Source organism: Saccharomyces eubayanus, chromosome XVI, assembly GCF_001298625.1.
Source record: "Saccharomyces eubayanus strain FM1318 chromosome XVI, whole genome shotgun sequence".
Taxonomy (NCBI): domain Eukaryota; kingdom Fungi; phylum Ascomycota; class Saccharomycetes; order Saccharomycetales; family Saccharomycetaceae; genus Saccharomyces; species Saccharomyces eubayanus.
This window is the reverse complement of record NC_030975.1, coordinates 692,587-707,986: the sequence shown is the minus strand read 5'-3', so window position 1 is coordinate 707,986 and position 15,400 is coordinate 692,587. Positions and strand designations below refer to the sequence as shown.

Here is a 15,400-nt window from a genome sequence, read left to right as displayed (position 1 = left end):
GCTGAAGAGTAATCAATTATTTGAGGGATAAAAGCTGTGATAGAGCTTACAAGGGTAGAAGATTAACAATTGATGTTTACTTATGTCTTCTCTTGAGAAATTATCACTATGTGTATTGAAAACCTCAGGCCATCTCGTCCTTTTTTTCTTGGTTTTGGCGTAAAGGAGATGTTGAAAATATTCCAAAAGGTAATATAGGGAATAAAAAGAAAATGGTGGCTAAGTCTTTTATTCTTCATCATAATCAAACCATCTGCCCAAATTGCATTCAAACTGTTCCTTTCTATATTTGCTTTGAAAGTTGCATTTTGGTACCGGCAAGTTAATAGAATCACAGGATACAGTCTATATACCGGAAAAGTTTATAAAGGATATTGCTAACAAATACAGCACTTCAAATCTGTTTGAAATAACCAAGCTTATTTCTTATATTCTTTGTTCCAATTTGTCTGTCTCGTCTTATTCCAAGTTTATATTGGGATACACGAACTCTTCGATCTATTCCACATACTTATTTTAATGAGTCAATCTATTTCATCACTGATCAAACTTAAGTTCCTTCAATCACATAACAGTGATAAGAATAGCGACAGAAAAGATAGGACCAACGGTCCAAGGAACAAAGACAAAAACAGAGAAGATGAAGGTTATAGGAGACCTTTCATTCAATTGGCAGAAATACAGGAGCATGCATCGAATGATGAAGATAAAGCAAACCTTAGGGAATTCAAGCCTACCAAAAAACACAGCAAACTAAGCAGAATACGACATAAGATGAGTAGGCTAGATTTGAATTTTAGGTCAACTAGTGAGAGAGGCTCCGAAGAGGATGAGAATGCGGATGCTCAACACAATAGCAAAGGACAAGATTCCAAGGAAAAGCATCTCATATCCGAATATGATACAAATTCAATAGAGAGAGAGCCCAATCTTAACCCCGAGAAAACGTCAATTGTCAATTTTGGGTCTGATAACATGAGGAAGAATTCAAAACATATTTCTCTTTCGCTTAGTCCTGCCAAATCCACCACGGAAAAATTTCCTACCTCTAATAGATCTTCTAAGGAATATAGAATGTCACAGGACTGCTCCTTGTTTAATGGTGAAAGATTAGCTCCGACGCTCCCTACGATGAGTAGAATATCTACAACTTCTTCTATTGGTTCGTCTACAGCGGCTTCAAGGTACTTCAACCCATCAAAAAGAAATGTTGTAGCATCATCATCGTCTTCATCGTCAGTGAAGTTCAATCCTTTACACCCTATACCAATTGACACAACGCCTCAAATAGAGTTGGCCAAACAACAAGACGAAATATTTAAGAAGAGATTTGGAAGAAGGCGTAGTAGGACCGTTGATGTATTTGACTATATAAAGAAGAATAACGCAGCTAGAAACAAGACCCCATTATCTCCACCACCTTTTATTAGGACCATCGATGAGACGAATGCGAGTATTATGAGACCGGAAATTATTAGGTCTCACAGTCCTCTTTTGTCCGATGATAATAACATTTCAAGCTGTAGTACAAACGAGATAGACACGAGTCATTTAGATCATCAAAAACCATCAAGATCTAGATCCCAGAGTACATCTTTTGTACAAAATAAGAGCGGAAAGAGCAAGTCCACCGATAACGAAAACTATAACGGAAAATTAGGCTTGCCTCATGGGTCGGGTCCTGCTTCGGTCTACAATAATACAAGCAATGCTAACTCGACTATTATAGGGACGTCGAGAAGAAGTAGTTCGATAGTCAATGCTTTGAGCAGTTTTGTTAATCTTCGCTCCCCCAGTTTATCATCATCTAAACAACAGCATCTTCAACAACAACATCAACTCCAACAAAAATTGGACATCTCGTTGAATGATCTACCACCGATTCCAACACCGGAATTCGGTGATTCATGCAAAGATTTTTTAATTAAATTGGCGCCATATGGGAAGTTCATTGGGGTCATTCTAACTGAGAAGGAAGATGATTTCAACAAAAATTGCTTAAGTTATTTATTAACGAACCATTTTGAATTTAAAAACGATCCCTTGGACATTGCCCTTCGAAAACTTTTAATGTTTTTAGAGCTTCCAAAGGAGTCCCAACAAATTGATAGATTGATAATGGAATTCAGTACGGCATATTATAAATCACAGAAAAGTTTCTGTAAGAAGACGGGAATTGAATGCACCTGGTTAAACTCGGATCAAGTTTATTTCATAACGTTCTCCTTATTAATGCTGCATACGGATTATTTTAATCCTAACAACAAATGTAAGATGACGAAGCACGATTTTGTGGATTTGGTTCATAATGATAAATATTCAAATGGTAACGAGGTTCCTATTGATATACTGTCATACTTCTATGAAAATGTCACAGCAAAAGAGTCCCCTAAGTTCAATTATTTCGTGATGTCACCAATGGCCTTGGACGATAGTGTCTTTGATAAAGATACATTTGATACAAATTTTGCTATTTCACTTTCATCCAACTCCATGTATTCTCCTATAGATATGATAAAAAAGGGTAGCATATTATCTAAGGAATCCTCTATTTCACCGAACTATTACCCATTAACAACTTCAACCAGTGGTTCAAATATACTCCCATCGACAACAGTTTCTTCAGGTCCATCCAATACTTCTGCCGGTAACGGGACTAACCTCGGAGTCAACAATAATAATAATACTAGACCGGCTTCAAACTCAATATCATCTTATTTTTCACATAACCCAAGTTCCGGCTCTAGCGGATATGCTACATTATGTCAAGATGATATAAACATTTATTCGCATATTTTAAATGATTCGTTATGTGACGTAAATTTGTTTTCAGAGGTTTCGAAATACTGGAAAAAAAATTCCATGAAAATGGATATGTTAGGAAAAGAGGAACATAGATACGAGAAGTGTTTCAGTATTATGAGTGGTACCAAGGGTGGATACCTACGTTTCCACAGAAGCCAATTAAATAAGTTGCATTTACCAAATTTTGAAATATTAAATGATGATAGCCAAGCTGGTTTCAAGAATTCGGAATATAAATATAGCAAAATCCTTCAAATGGGAGGGATAATGAACTTGGGTATGCCCACTAAAAAGTTTTCTATTGTAAATTCAGGTAAAATACACTGGAAAAAGGAATTTGCCATATTAACATCATTTGGGCTTTTGATCTGCGATAAAATGGATTGGATAAACCCGCAAATGATGAAGGATCCAAAATCAGGAACATCGAATTATATAATTGATTTCAAATCCGGCTTTTCCTTTGTTCCAGGAAATATGATAGATGTTTTTAACGGATTGTTTGCTGATAGTGAACGAGATTCATTGGGGAAGTCGCATTTTGCAAGTTTGATTCTTGCGTATTCAGATCATTATTCGGCAGGAAATCATACCAATAATGTCACGGCATCAAGTTGTAATATCAAACATGGTGAAAGAAATTTTGACTCATCTTCAGATGATGAAGAAAACGACAGCGGGCATATAGATAGCAGCAGCAGTAGGAGTGACAACGAAAGTGGAACTGATAGTGTTTCCAGTGCAGACGCCGCATCAAATGCAAATGTGGACGAATATAAAGAGGGTGGCTCTGGCGAGGATGACTTTTCGATTCTTCAGGATGAAGATGGCGATTGCCTATTATATCTACACACATGTCATCGAAATTTCATCTGGAAATGTGCCAACAAGTATGAAAGAGACAACTGGATTGATTCCATTAATTTGTTTTCAGCCTACGACGGATGCTACGTGGAAATTGGTAGTATAGCAAACACAATTTGTAACAAGCGGAAAATCACTGTTTCACAACGATTAGAAAGCCTAAACTCAATCAGATCAGAAAAACGGGAGAAACTGAAAAAATGTGAACGAATCTTGATGTTATTGGGGAAATGTGTACCTATTAGTACGAAGACCAGGATGGATATGATCAATGTTATAAGGCAGCTGGCTGTCAGAATGGATTGGTTAGTTTACGAAATCAAAAGAAATGAATTGTTTATAGGTGTCATAAAGTATGTGACGTATAAATTGCAGGTGGGGAAAGATGAATTGCATAATGGTAAAGGGGACAAGAAAGACCAGCATGGGGGTCATGATAACGATGATATTGATATCGACAAAAGCTTTCTGTTCAACGAAGATAGTCTACAAGAATGTCTGGATGACAGCGGTGGTGATGAGTACAATAACGAGTAAGGAAAAGAAGAATAGTATCAGGTTTATGTATGCATTTTGTTGTTTTATATATCTACATATTCTATATTATGTGTTATACTTTTTTCTTCTTCTCGAAATGTCTATCCAGCTTATTGCTACCTAGATTTAGAATCTTGGGGCAGCCATCCTTGTCTTTACCCAGGCGGCAGCATTCCCAACAGTAAAAGGCATCGTTGACACCGATATTTAAGTTGCAAATAATACAGTTTTTAGCCTTTTTGCCAAACGAGCAGTTTTCGCATACTCTAACTTTCCTCTTGGGCCTTACGTAAGAGTCGCAGATGGGGCATTTTCCATCACATTTTTCGCAAAGAAGGCCTATCTGTGTCCCAGGCTGTTTCAAACACATTATTAAGTCGAACTGGTGGCGTGACATGTTGTGCTGAGGGCGCTGTGTGTGTGCGTGACCTCTTTAATTTTTGTTTGGTACAACAAGTAATCTTGTTATGTTAAAAAGGTGAGAACTAATGTTAGAGGCAAGAGCTTCATAAGAACAATAGAAAGAACGAAAAAAAAAAAATCCCTTAGGGAAACCAGGCGGCGGAGCAAGTAGTATACAAGTACGATAAAGCAAGATGAAGGAGTGCCCGATTTGTTTTGAGGGCGACCTAGACGGTGACCAGTTTGGATGCTTAGAAGTTTGCAGACATGAGTTCCATCTGAACTGTATAAGAGAGTGGCACAAGTATAGCATCGACTTGAAGTGTCCCATTTGTAGGACCGAATCCAGCCACCTTAACGTCGGTGACGGCCAACACGCAGTCTCTGTAGATTTGGAGATGGGGTTTATGATCAAACATGCTCTTGAGCATGCAGAGGCCAGAACCACCGGCGGCGAGGAGGGAGAGGAAGAAGAGCAGGAAGAGCAGGAAGAGGAAGAAGAAGGGGAAATGGGTATCCTGAGTGAGATGCTACAAGACGGCCTGGTCATAGACGCCATCAAGGTGATACAGTGCGGCATTTGCGGAGACACAGATGCTGCTCGACTGAACCTGTACTGCCAAGACTGCGAAGCGATATACCACGAAACATGTCTACGTGGACTGGCATGCGAGGTGGGCGAACGCAATGCATGGCATGAGTGCACCGAATGTCGGTCCCACCAGCTGCTTGAGCTGCGCATGGGGTGCGTCAGCGAGGACCAGGTSGCCAGTTATGACTCGAGAGACTATATGATATTCGCCGGAGAGGTCCGGGACAAGCACAGCGTCCAGACAGAGCAGATGTATGACAGAATACGACACGCCAAGCACAGCATCCAGACGCACGTGCGGCGAGCATTGGACCAGTACCCGCTGGCCCTGCCCAGGGACACCTACAAGAACATCAATCAGCACGTCTCCCGCAAGCTCTACCGCTTCTCTGACAACAAGTACCTGCCCAACCAGCACGACTACGACTCGTTGGCCCGCAACGCAGTCCACGCAGAGCTCTTCCCCCACTACCACGTCGATATATAGTAGTATAACGTAACCTAAATGCAATATAGAACAGTATGATCCTCTAGTACGAGCCCTAAAAAACGGTGCGCGTGCGGGTGACCCGTCGGTTACACCACGTATAAAAGAACAAGATCGTCTCTCTACTTTTTTTCCATTTCTCTTCCAACTTTACTCTTGAAGAAGTGTTCTGAATAAGCAGAACAACAGCAGCATTTACAGTGACAGTGTCACATGAGCTGACGGGCTGGGCGACCAGTGGGTCTCCCGGGAAAGATAACATGTAGAGATTGTGTCTTCTTTTTTTCAACTTCTTTTTCTCTGTGGCTCCCCTATGATTAAACATTTTTAATCATATACCAATTGTTCCGACTGAATAGTGGTTTAACTATATGTCGACAACCCTTTTCGTTAAGTTTCAGCCTTGTATGAGGGGCGTCACAAAGAAGGAAAAGAAAAGAAGAAAAAAGAAACACTTTACCTTCATTATTATCTTTTTCTACGCCTGCAGCAGCAGCAGCAGTTGCTGCTGCACGTATTTCTATTTCCCCCTCAATATGATGATTTGTTGTCGACCGGGCGGACATATTAGTATCTGCTAGAGAGCCGCCATCTACTCGCATCGTTCTGTGTACAAATTTTTAAGAGCGGTGTTGATGGCACTACGGTTCTTTGGTGGAGAATTGATGATTGGTCACAAGACATCTGATTTTTGCGGAAAATGTGTTTCTTATTTCGTTGTTCCTCATCAGTGGATGCGGGCGATAAAAAGGGATTTGTTTTAAACTAGTTTACTATGATGATTTTTTTTTATATTCACACTGTACTAGATTGGTCTCTTTAACGAAGGGACCGGTTGATGACTACAAAATAAAAAATAACTGATTTAATGACTCTGAGAAACTGGTTTACTACGCTTTTTTTTTCGCATCCCTTCTTGCCCCTCTTGTGTAGCACTTTATATTTCTATCTCTCTTTCCCCTCTCTCTCCTACCCTTGTTATACCACTTATGGCTGTTGTATATTATTGAAGATGGCACATTTTTTACTTTTTTCACTCAGTTTCTCCGCAGATCCCTTTTCGATATAAAATATCAAGAGAATAATTAAGAAAGGGATAATTGTAAAAACAGCAAACAACAAAGTAGCAAGATCCACATCCTTACAAGACCTCAATGACTAGCTTGAAGGTGTTTTTCGCCGTCTACTTGCTAGGTGGTATCACGTTTTTGCCCTTGGTCCTTTTCACCGCTTATAAAGTCCATTTATTGTACAGTAACTTTAAATCCGCATTAGAAGAAGAGGAAGATCGTGATGATAAAGATAGGCTATTGACTCGCGGCATACGCCCGGATTTCAAAGCTGGTAAGCTAGAAGAGCTGTCCGGTGTAAAAGTAGTTAACAAGGGCTGGATCACTTTGACTAAGCAATATTACTACCATTCTTCAGAGGTGGCCATAATTCTGAAAAATTCTAACAACAACAAGGATTCTGATGTTGTTCAGCAAGAACAGATCTTGCAAAGAACAGAACTGAAAAAAAAGCAACGATTCTTCGCGGTGCTAAGACACGGCAATCTGTTTTTATACAAAGATGACACTCAGAATGCAAATCTGGTTCATGCCATATCTTTACAGGATAAATTCGTAACCATTTGGCCCCGTTACGATGAAACGGGTAAAAATGAACTACCCGATGCTTCCCTTTTCACAAAGAGAACCTGTATTGCCATCTTCAAAAACGACCTCGTTTCCATAGATTCCAAAAACCATAATGTCATCTTGCCGCATTTCGACCCACTTACCAGTGTGGAATCGAACAATGGGGATATATCCAACAACGATGCCACACACGAAAATCAGTCACCGTTTCATAACTCGAATCAGTTCTTCTTGTATTTCGAAAATAACATGGATAAGGAAGATTGGTATTACCAATTGATCAATACCTCGAAAAACAATAATACTGCCCCAACCAATTTGCTGAACCCTAATGTTTCTGCCAACACCGCCCATTTAAAAACCAAAGATATGTTGCAACTGATTCAAGACATCAACTCTACTGAGAACCAATTGACTACTAAATGGTTAAATGCTCTCCTTGGTAGGCTTTTTCTTTCCTGGCAACAAACTGACAGCTTAAATCAACATATTCTTGAAAAAATCTTCAAAAAATTAAATAAAATAAAGACTCCGGGGTTTTTAGACGATTTGGTCGTTGAGAAAGTTGATGTGGGTGACAGTGCCCCCCTGTTCACATCTCCTAAACTGCTAGAGTTGTCTCCAGAGGGCTCCACTAAGTTTTCTATTGATGTCCAATACAGGGGAAACCTGACAATTATTATCGCTACAAAGGCAAGTATCAACCTAGGGTCTCATTTCAAGCAAAGAGAAGTTTCGTTACAGCTATCCATAAAAATCAAAGAACTTTCCGGCCCACTTTTGTTTTTGATCAAACCGCCTCCATCAAACAGAATTTGGTATGCCTTCCAAAATGAGCCAATAATGGACTTCGAGATTGAGCCGATTGTAAGTTCGAGCAAATTGTCGTACAATGTCGTTACTAATGCCATCAAAAGCAAGTTTGCTGAAGCTATGAAGGAGTCCTTAGTTGTTCCGTTTATGGATGACATTGTCTTTTACCCAACTCCTAATGAAATCTACAGAGGTGGTATTTGGGAGGAACATGACTCTGAAGTAAAAGCAAACGTTTCCGTTACCGCTGAGACTCCAGGTACTAATACAAGTGCTAAGGCGCATTTGGCAGCTGTTCAAGAAAATGGAACGAAATCTTATAGGAAAATTAAAAGAGTTTCAAGAACAGAAAGAAAGAAAGAAAAGTTAAAAGGCATTGTTGACAGTACATCTGCGATAGCGGCGAAAACAACCACCCAGACAACAGTCACTGCACCAACGAATGACGACGTTTCCAGTTCTGAAAACTCCACTAAATCAAGAAAGTATTTCAAAAATTCAATCAAAAAAATTGGTAAATGGTACAAAGACAATGTTGGAAATTCAAGTGACACTGAAGACATAGATGATTTAGACATCCAAGATAGGAAGGATGATGACTCTGCTGATGAAAAAGAACCAGGTACTCCCTTACTAACTTCCAGCCCTAAAATGATTTCGAATAGAAGGCCTGTACCTAGGAGACCTTCACAGCAGGCGTTGAACTTACCATCTTCAAATGTTGAAGGCAAAAAGGAAACAGAACCAGAAAATTTCCCAGTTCCGCCTTCGTCATCAAATACAAATGCTTCAGAAATGTTTGCTAATAAAGAGAATAGGCAATTTTCTGTATCCTCAAAGGACTCTCAAAATGCACCTTCAAATGGGGAATCCAAAACCTCAAAACTTGAAGGCTCTCAAGCTTTTGTCAAAAAGACTTCCCCAAATCGCTTCAATGACGAGTTTTTCAAGCAAGATATGGAATTCGAAAATCAACGAGAGTAGAAATTGTGGGTAAAAAAAAATTAATAATAAAATAAATAATGTTTCAAGCTATACATACGTATAATTTAGTGAATAAAATAAGTCAGAATTCTTGGCTTTTGTTTTCTAACAGAAAGTATATATTACACTTATGAATATTTCTTCCCATCTAATTGAAGGAAAGAATAAAATAGATATGCACTAGTGGAGTCATTAGAAAAATCAGTATTTATAAAGTTCATTATTTAACCTGTACACTACCACGGATTCTGTTCCATGTCATCATTATTTGACCAAGCAGGACGTTGAGCGGTAGAAGATGGAACATTTAGTTCTTTAAAATAATCATCGTTACCTCCATTTACCACGCTGCCTTCAGATCCTCCATAAGCCTTTTCACTATTTCCTACATCGTCTTTATTTTCTCTGTTTTCGATTTCCGTCCCGTCTTCATTGTCAGAAGAGTCTAAAGTGTTTGAGTCGCTCCGAGAAATTTGTGGTTCATCCTGTCTTTGTTTAGTGTTTATATCATGAATTTCATACAAGTCATCTTGAATACTACCTGGTAAAAATGGTTGGAAAGTATGCGAATCAGGACCTTTTGAATACAAATCTGTCATTTCTGCGATCGTTGGCAGCACTAAATATGGAATTTCGTGTTCTTGCAGATACGCATTGAATTTGCTCATTTTGTCATCTTTAATTTTGTTGTTCAAAAATTTTCTCAATTTAGAATTGAATTTACTTTCATTTAGTTCATAATTATACTTCTCCATAGATTTCAGTAATTGAACTGGTGTGAGCCCTGGCAATAAATTCATTGTTGATATCAATGAATCCTCGCTGTCGAGTGTTGTAGCCACTTGCAACCATTGTAACAATTGGAACACCGGTTCAAGGTGAATTTGTGCAATTCTGTGGAATGACTGATAGTAAAATAATGAATTCGACATATCGTATATCCAATCTTTATCATCCTTGTTTACAGGTTTGTAAGAGGCCACATTTCTAAGTATTGGATCTGAAAGATCTATCTCACCAACATCGCGAATTAAAGTCATTGGAAAGCGCTGCCACATGAAATCATCAATAAGCACCGGCTTAGGAACACAGAAATCATTGTTTTGTATCCATGATTCCAGAGTCGAGAGATTTAATCTAATCTGGATAGCGTGTGCCCTGGATAGCGATCTCTTCTTTTTATCTTTCAAGATCTTATTGAATAAAGTTGTGGCGAACCATTTAACAGATATAGAAAGACACTGTTGTTGGAAAATTGGGTGAGTTTGATGTAAATTGAGGACGTATAATAAAGCACCAAATATTTGGACAATCTTTAGTGGTGAAGGCTTCATTTGTTCTTCAAAAGATGGAGGGTATAAATGTCTCAGAATCTCTTTATCATAAAATACTGAAATATTAGATTTGTTATCATCATTGGATGATGCTCTATCATCTGAGTCGTGCCCGCCTTGTTGTTCCTGTTCGTTTTGATTATCCTGATCTTGGCCTTGTGGCTGATGTTCTTTTTTTTGTTGTTTCTTCAATTGTTTTGTATTCTTTTCCTTTAATAAAAGCTTGGCCTGCTTTCTCTTCTTGAAAAAGTTCCAGTCTCTTTTGTATAAGGTCTGTTTGACATCTTGTATAGTCGTGTATGCTAGTAATGTTGAATCTATCAAAGAAATCAGCCTGGAATGAATAGACGACGTTAGCTCTATGATTATGGAATGAATGGTGTTTATCAGCTCTTGTAACACACTCGGATGTCTTTTGAAAAATGATTCATCCCTGCAAAGATAATAATAGAGGAATGACAGGCAACTTAACCAATATGATTGTAACACAATGTCACCGGCCTGTAAAGAAGCATCTGTGGAGACTAATCCTGCCGCCCCATTGGATGAAACACTAGTCAGTATCTTCGTTAAAGAGAGATTGATCAGCGACTCCACCAACGATTTAGATTTTATCTTGTGGTCAGCATATCTAGTACATTGGTAAATTAAACCTGCTGGGTATGTTGTCATATGAGGTTCCTTTTGAGGAAGGGATATTAGTAGGTTCAAGATTTGAGGGATATCAAAATCTGAAAACTCCAAATATTGATCGGTAGATAATTTATCAAAATTAAAAGTACCATGATAATCTTCTGTATATGTTGGATCGATAAAAGCAGAAGGTCTTTGAGAATGGTCCTTGTCCTTATCGTCCGTATCCAGGAAGAGATTGTCATCTGCAGCAGAAGATAAAGTGAGCCCAGCTACCTGCAAGTCAATATTATCAAACGTTTCCTTGGTAGCGGCATCGTCGTTATTAGTCATTAGAAAAGAAGAGCCCTTTGGTGGAGATATTTGCGGCACTTTATGGTTTTCAGTACGATATCGAAACATATTGTTTTGTTCCAAGAATTCGGAAAGTGGCGAATAGGGAGGAACCATATCCCATGCAGACAGCCCAGCCTTATTAGTCAAATTGAACTTTATCTCGTCGAAAGCATTGAACAATTCCAAGCAGCAGTTCCTTCTTTGCAGACAAAAGCCCCACATTAACGGCGTGTAGCCCACAACGTCATCAAAAAGGTTCAAGTCTAGTTTCACGCCACTTGGGTTCCCATGTAATAGCTCAATGTAGTCTGCACGGTCATACACAATGATATAATGAATTAAAGCTACGCCCGTAATAGATTTGTCATTAACGTTCTTCACTTCGCTCAAGTAATCTTTAAACGTGGTGAACTCTTCGTCACGTTCCTCATCGCTAATCAGCCTGACCAATTGTACCCAGGGGTCGCCTTCCAATATATCTTCCTGCTCCAGTTTAAGTAACGTCGACTTTATTAGCGCAACTTTCTCCTGAGCATGGGATGAACCCACTGGTTCTTCCATCGTGCTGTCTTCAATTCTAGCATCGTCCCATACACTGTCCATTTCTCTCGAGTGTTCTTCTAGGTTCTAGCCACTGACAGTGGGGAGATCTCTGGCTGCATATTCACTACCTATATCGTCTTATTATGATGACCTTTTCGTTCACCACGCAGAGCCCAAAAATCACAGCTAACGACAAAGGCGTCAACAAAGTGAAAAAATATTGGTAGAACAAGATAGTAAAAGTGGTTGAATAGGCAGGATCTGGGAAGCAAGAAAAGACAGCATACGAGCGAGTCGAAGGAAGTATGGTTTTGGCTGATTTGGGGAAGCGGATTAACTCTGCTGTGAACAGTGCGATCTCCAACACACAGGATGATTTTTCCACATCCGTGGATGTTATGTTAAAGGGCATCGTGACTGCGCTGCTGGAGTCGGATGTCAATATTGCTCTGGTTTCCAAGTTACGAAATAATATAAGGTCCCAGCTGCTGAGTGAGAACCGTAACGAGAAGGCCACAACAAATGCACAAACGAAGAAGCTGATTCAGAAAACTGTGTTTGATGAACTGTGTAAGCTGGTCACTTGTGAGGGTAGTGAAGAGAAGGCCTTTGTGCCCAAAAAGAGAAAAACGAACATCATTATGTTTGTCGGGCTGCAAGGTTCTGGTAAGACTACCTCTTGTACCAAGCTAGCGGTCTATTACTCGAAGAGAGGTTTCAAGGTTGGTTTAGTGTGTGCGGATACTTTCCGTGCTGGTGCGTTTGATCAATTGAAGCAAAATGCTATAAAAGCAAGAATTCCATTTTATGGGTCATATACCGAAACAGATCCTGCCAAAGTTGCGGAAGAAGGTATTAACAAGTTCAAGAAGGAAAAATTTGACATAATCATAGTTGATACTTCTGGTAGACATCGTCAAGAGGAAGAATTATTTCAAGAAATGATTGAAATATCCAATGTTATCAAGCCCAACCAAACCATCATGGTTTTGGATGCATCCATCGGTCAAGCCGCAGAGCAGCAATCCAAGGCTTTCAAAGACTCATCTGACTTTGGTGCTATTATATTAACCAAGATGGATGGTGATGCTAGAGGTGGTGGTGCCATTTCTGCCGTAGCAGCCACTAACACTCCAATTATCTTTATCGGTACCGGTGAGCATATCCACGACTTGGAAAAATTCTCACCCAAATCATTCATATCCAAATTACTAGGTATCGGTGATATTGAAAGTCTTTTCGAGCAATTGCAAACCGTTTCCAATAAGGAGGATGCAAAGGCTACTATGGAAAACATTCAAAAGGGTAAGTTCACATTGTTAGATTTTAAGAAGCAAATGCAGACCATAATGAAAATGGGTCCATTATCAAACATAGCACAAATGATTCCAGGAATGAGTAATATGATGAACCAGGTAGGAGAAGAAGAAACCTCCCAAAAGATGAAAAAAATGGTTTACGTTTTGGATTCCATGACGAGGGAAGAACTAGAGTCCGACGGTAGAATGTTTATCGAAGAGCCTACCAGAATGGTTCGTGTGGCCAAAGGTTCAGGTACATCCGTATTTGAAGTGGAAATGATATTAATGCAACAGCAAATGATGGCGAGAATGGCACAAACTGCAACACAACAACAACCGGGTGCACCCGGAGCCAATGCCAGGATGCCTGGAATGCCAAATATGCCAGGTATGCCAGGTATGCCAGGTATGCCCAATATGCCAGGTATGCCAAAAGTATCGCCACAAATGATGCAACAAGCACAACAAAAACTGAAACAAAATCCCGGTCTAATGCAAAACATGATGAATATGTTTGGAGGTAGCGGAATGGGCGGTGGAATGGGCGGAGGAATGCCTGATATGAATGAAATGATGAAAATGATGCAAGATCCTCAAATGCAACAAATGGCAAAGCAATTCGGTATGGGTTAAACCTCATTGTTCGGATCTATATACATATATATACATATTTCAAATATTAAGTTTAATTCACTCTTTCAACTATTATTAACATAAAAATACTCCCGTTAGATTAAAACATGTTCATTTTTTTTTTGCAGTATAAAAATACATAAATAAATAGATGATTTTGCTGTCACGGAACAATGTTCAACCTTCTGACACACATATGCATGATTTACTATTTTCATGATTTATTGATTACTACTTTATCATTTCTTTTCTACTCCCGGCAAGCTGTCCAAGGACACAACACCGTTGGCGATAAGTTGTGGGTCCACAAGTTTGTCCCTGTGTTCGTACAGTATTTTATAACCGGATTTAATGGTACCTTCAGTAACCTGCAAGGTCTGGCCAACTTTTGCTGCAGTGATAGGGATCCTAAATAGCAGGACGTTTAAATAAATGGAGACAACAGCAATAGTAATGGGAGATTTACCTGCAATTTCTTTGATTTCTTTACATTTCTTTGCAGTGTATTCAGCAGAGGTGGTGACTTGCATTGGTAAACCCAAATGGGAACAAAATCTAGGGATGTAAGTAAGATTTTGCGCACCACTCATATTGTCGGTATCGATCTTTAAGAAACCGTCCTCACTCTTGCCTCTTAAAATGTTTTTCACTATTTGTAATGTCTTCCCAAATTCTTTGGTCTTGACATGGATCAATGATTGAATTTCTTTAAAAGTTCTTGCCACTTTAGCACGTCTGCAACCAATCAATATGGACGCAGCCATAACACTCTCCATCGATTTCCCCTTCAATAGCTTTTCATCATGACAAAGCTTATAGGCTTCTTTGGCACAATCCTTTACAATCTTGGGTAATTCAGCAGCATCACACAGCATGGTGATCTTGGCAAATGCGGCCTGTACTTCGTTATCCTTTTTATCCATGACGTTTTTCCCCTGCGCCTTATTCAGTTCCTTGGTAAATCTCATATCTGTGGTTTCACCCTTACCGATCCTTGTCGATAGATTATTCCCATCTAATAATGGATTTGATGCTTCACCAACACGACTTGGGTCATCACCGTTATGGTCATCGTTGGAAAACGTTCTCCACTCAGATCTGGTGTCCACCAGCTTATCAGATAGTACAAGGCCGCAAAGAGCACATACGACATCCCCCTCACTAAATCTTTCTACGATCTTTGGTGGATAGACCTTACATTCCGGGCACGTTAAGACGATATTAAGATTAGGACCCCTTCTTCCTGCTCTTCTATCTACGCTCTCCCTAGACATCATTATGTGTGTCTGCTACTCCCCTTTTTTGTCACTAGATCGTCCACACTAGTGCCTATTGCTTTCTCTTTCAAAATGATGTTTCTCTTACTTTTCTGTTTCTTATGTCGATTTGTAATGAAATTTTTCAACTTTATGCAAAATTCAAGACGAAACCGCTGAGGAGAGCAAAATAAAATGAAAGAACACCAAAACACACTATACGTATGTTTACGTGCGTAT

At 39.3% G+C, this 15,400-nt stretch overlaps 7 protein-coding genes across 7 annotated transcripts; 4 read left to right on the top strand and 3 right to left on the bottom strand.

The window, feature by feature from the left end:
- Positions 1-519: 519 nt before the first annotated feature.
- SYT1 (Arf family guanine nucleotide exchange factor SYT1) lies at positions 520-4,206 on the top strand (the record flags this gene model as incomplete). The annotated part of the gene is made up of 1 exon (XM_018368526.1): positions 520-4,206. The coding sequence occupies one exon, from the start codon at positions 520-522 to the stop codon at positions 4,204-4,206; it is 3,687 nt and encodes a 1,228-aa protein (XP_018219106.1).
- Positions 4,207-4,279: 73 nt separating this feature from the next.
- On the bottom strand, positions 4,280-4,603 carry RDS3 (U2 snRNP complex subunit RDS3; the record flags this gene model as incomplete). Its single annotated transcript, XM_018368525.1, has 1 exon — positions 4,280-4,603. One exon carries the CDS (start codon positions 4,601-4,603, stop codon positions 4,280-4,282), a length of 324 nt encoding a protein of 107 aa, XP_018219105.1.
- A 199-nt stretch (positions 4,604-4,802) lies between these two features.
- Positions 4,803-5,687, top strand: ASR1 (ubiquitin-protein ligase ASR1; the record flags this gene model as incomplete). Its single annotated transcript, XM_018368524.1, has 1 exon — positions 4,803-5,687. The coding sequence occupies one exon, from the start codon at positions 4,803-4,805 to the stop codon at positions 5,685-5,687; it is 885 nt and encodes a 294-aa protein (XP_018219104.1).
- Positions 5,688-6,841: 1,154 nt separating this feature from the next.
- On the top strand, positions 6,842-9,124 carry NVJ2 (Nvj2p; the record flags this gene model as incomplete). The annotated part of the gene is made up of 1 exon (XM_018368523.1): positions 6,842-9,124. The coding sequence occupies one exon, from the start codon at positions 6,842-6,844 to the stop codon at positions 9,122-9,124; it is 2,283 nt and encodes a 760-aa protein (XP_018219103.1).
- A 236-nt stretch (positions 9,125-9,360) lies between these two features.
- On the bottom strand, positions 9,361-12,030 carry DI49_5538 (uncharacterized protein; the record flags this gene model as incomplete). The annotated part of the gene is made up of 1 exon (XM_018368522.1): positions 9,361-12,030. The coding sequence occupies one exon, from the start codon at positions 12,028-12,030 to the stop codon at positions 9,361-9,363; it is 2,670 nt and encodes an 889-aa protein (XP_018219102.1).
- A 245-nt stretch (positions 12,031-12,275) lies between these two features.
- On the top strand, positions 12,276-13,904 carry SRP54 (RNA-binding signal recognition particle subunit SRP54; the record flags this gene model as incomplete). The annotated part of the gene is made up of 1 exon (XM_018368521.1): positions 12,276-13,904. The coding sequence occupies one exon, from the start codon at positions 12,276-12,278 to the stop codon at positions 13,902-13,904; it is 1,629 nt and encodes a 542-aa protein (XP_018219101.1).
- Positions 13,905-14,143: 239 nt separating this feature from the next.
- On the bottom strand, positions 14,144-15,181 carry SUA7 (transcription factor TFIIB; the record flags this gene model as incomplete). Its single annotated transcript, XM_018368520.1, has 1 exon — positions 14,144-15,181. The coding sequence occupies one exon, from the start codon at positions 15,179-15,181 to the stop codon at positions 14,144-14,146; it is 1,038 nt and encodes a 345-aa protein (XP_018219100.1).
- Between the last annotated feature and the right edge of the window lie 219 nt (positions 15,182-15,400).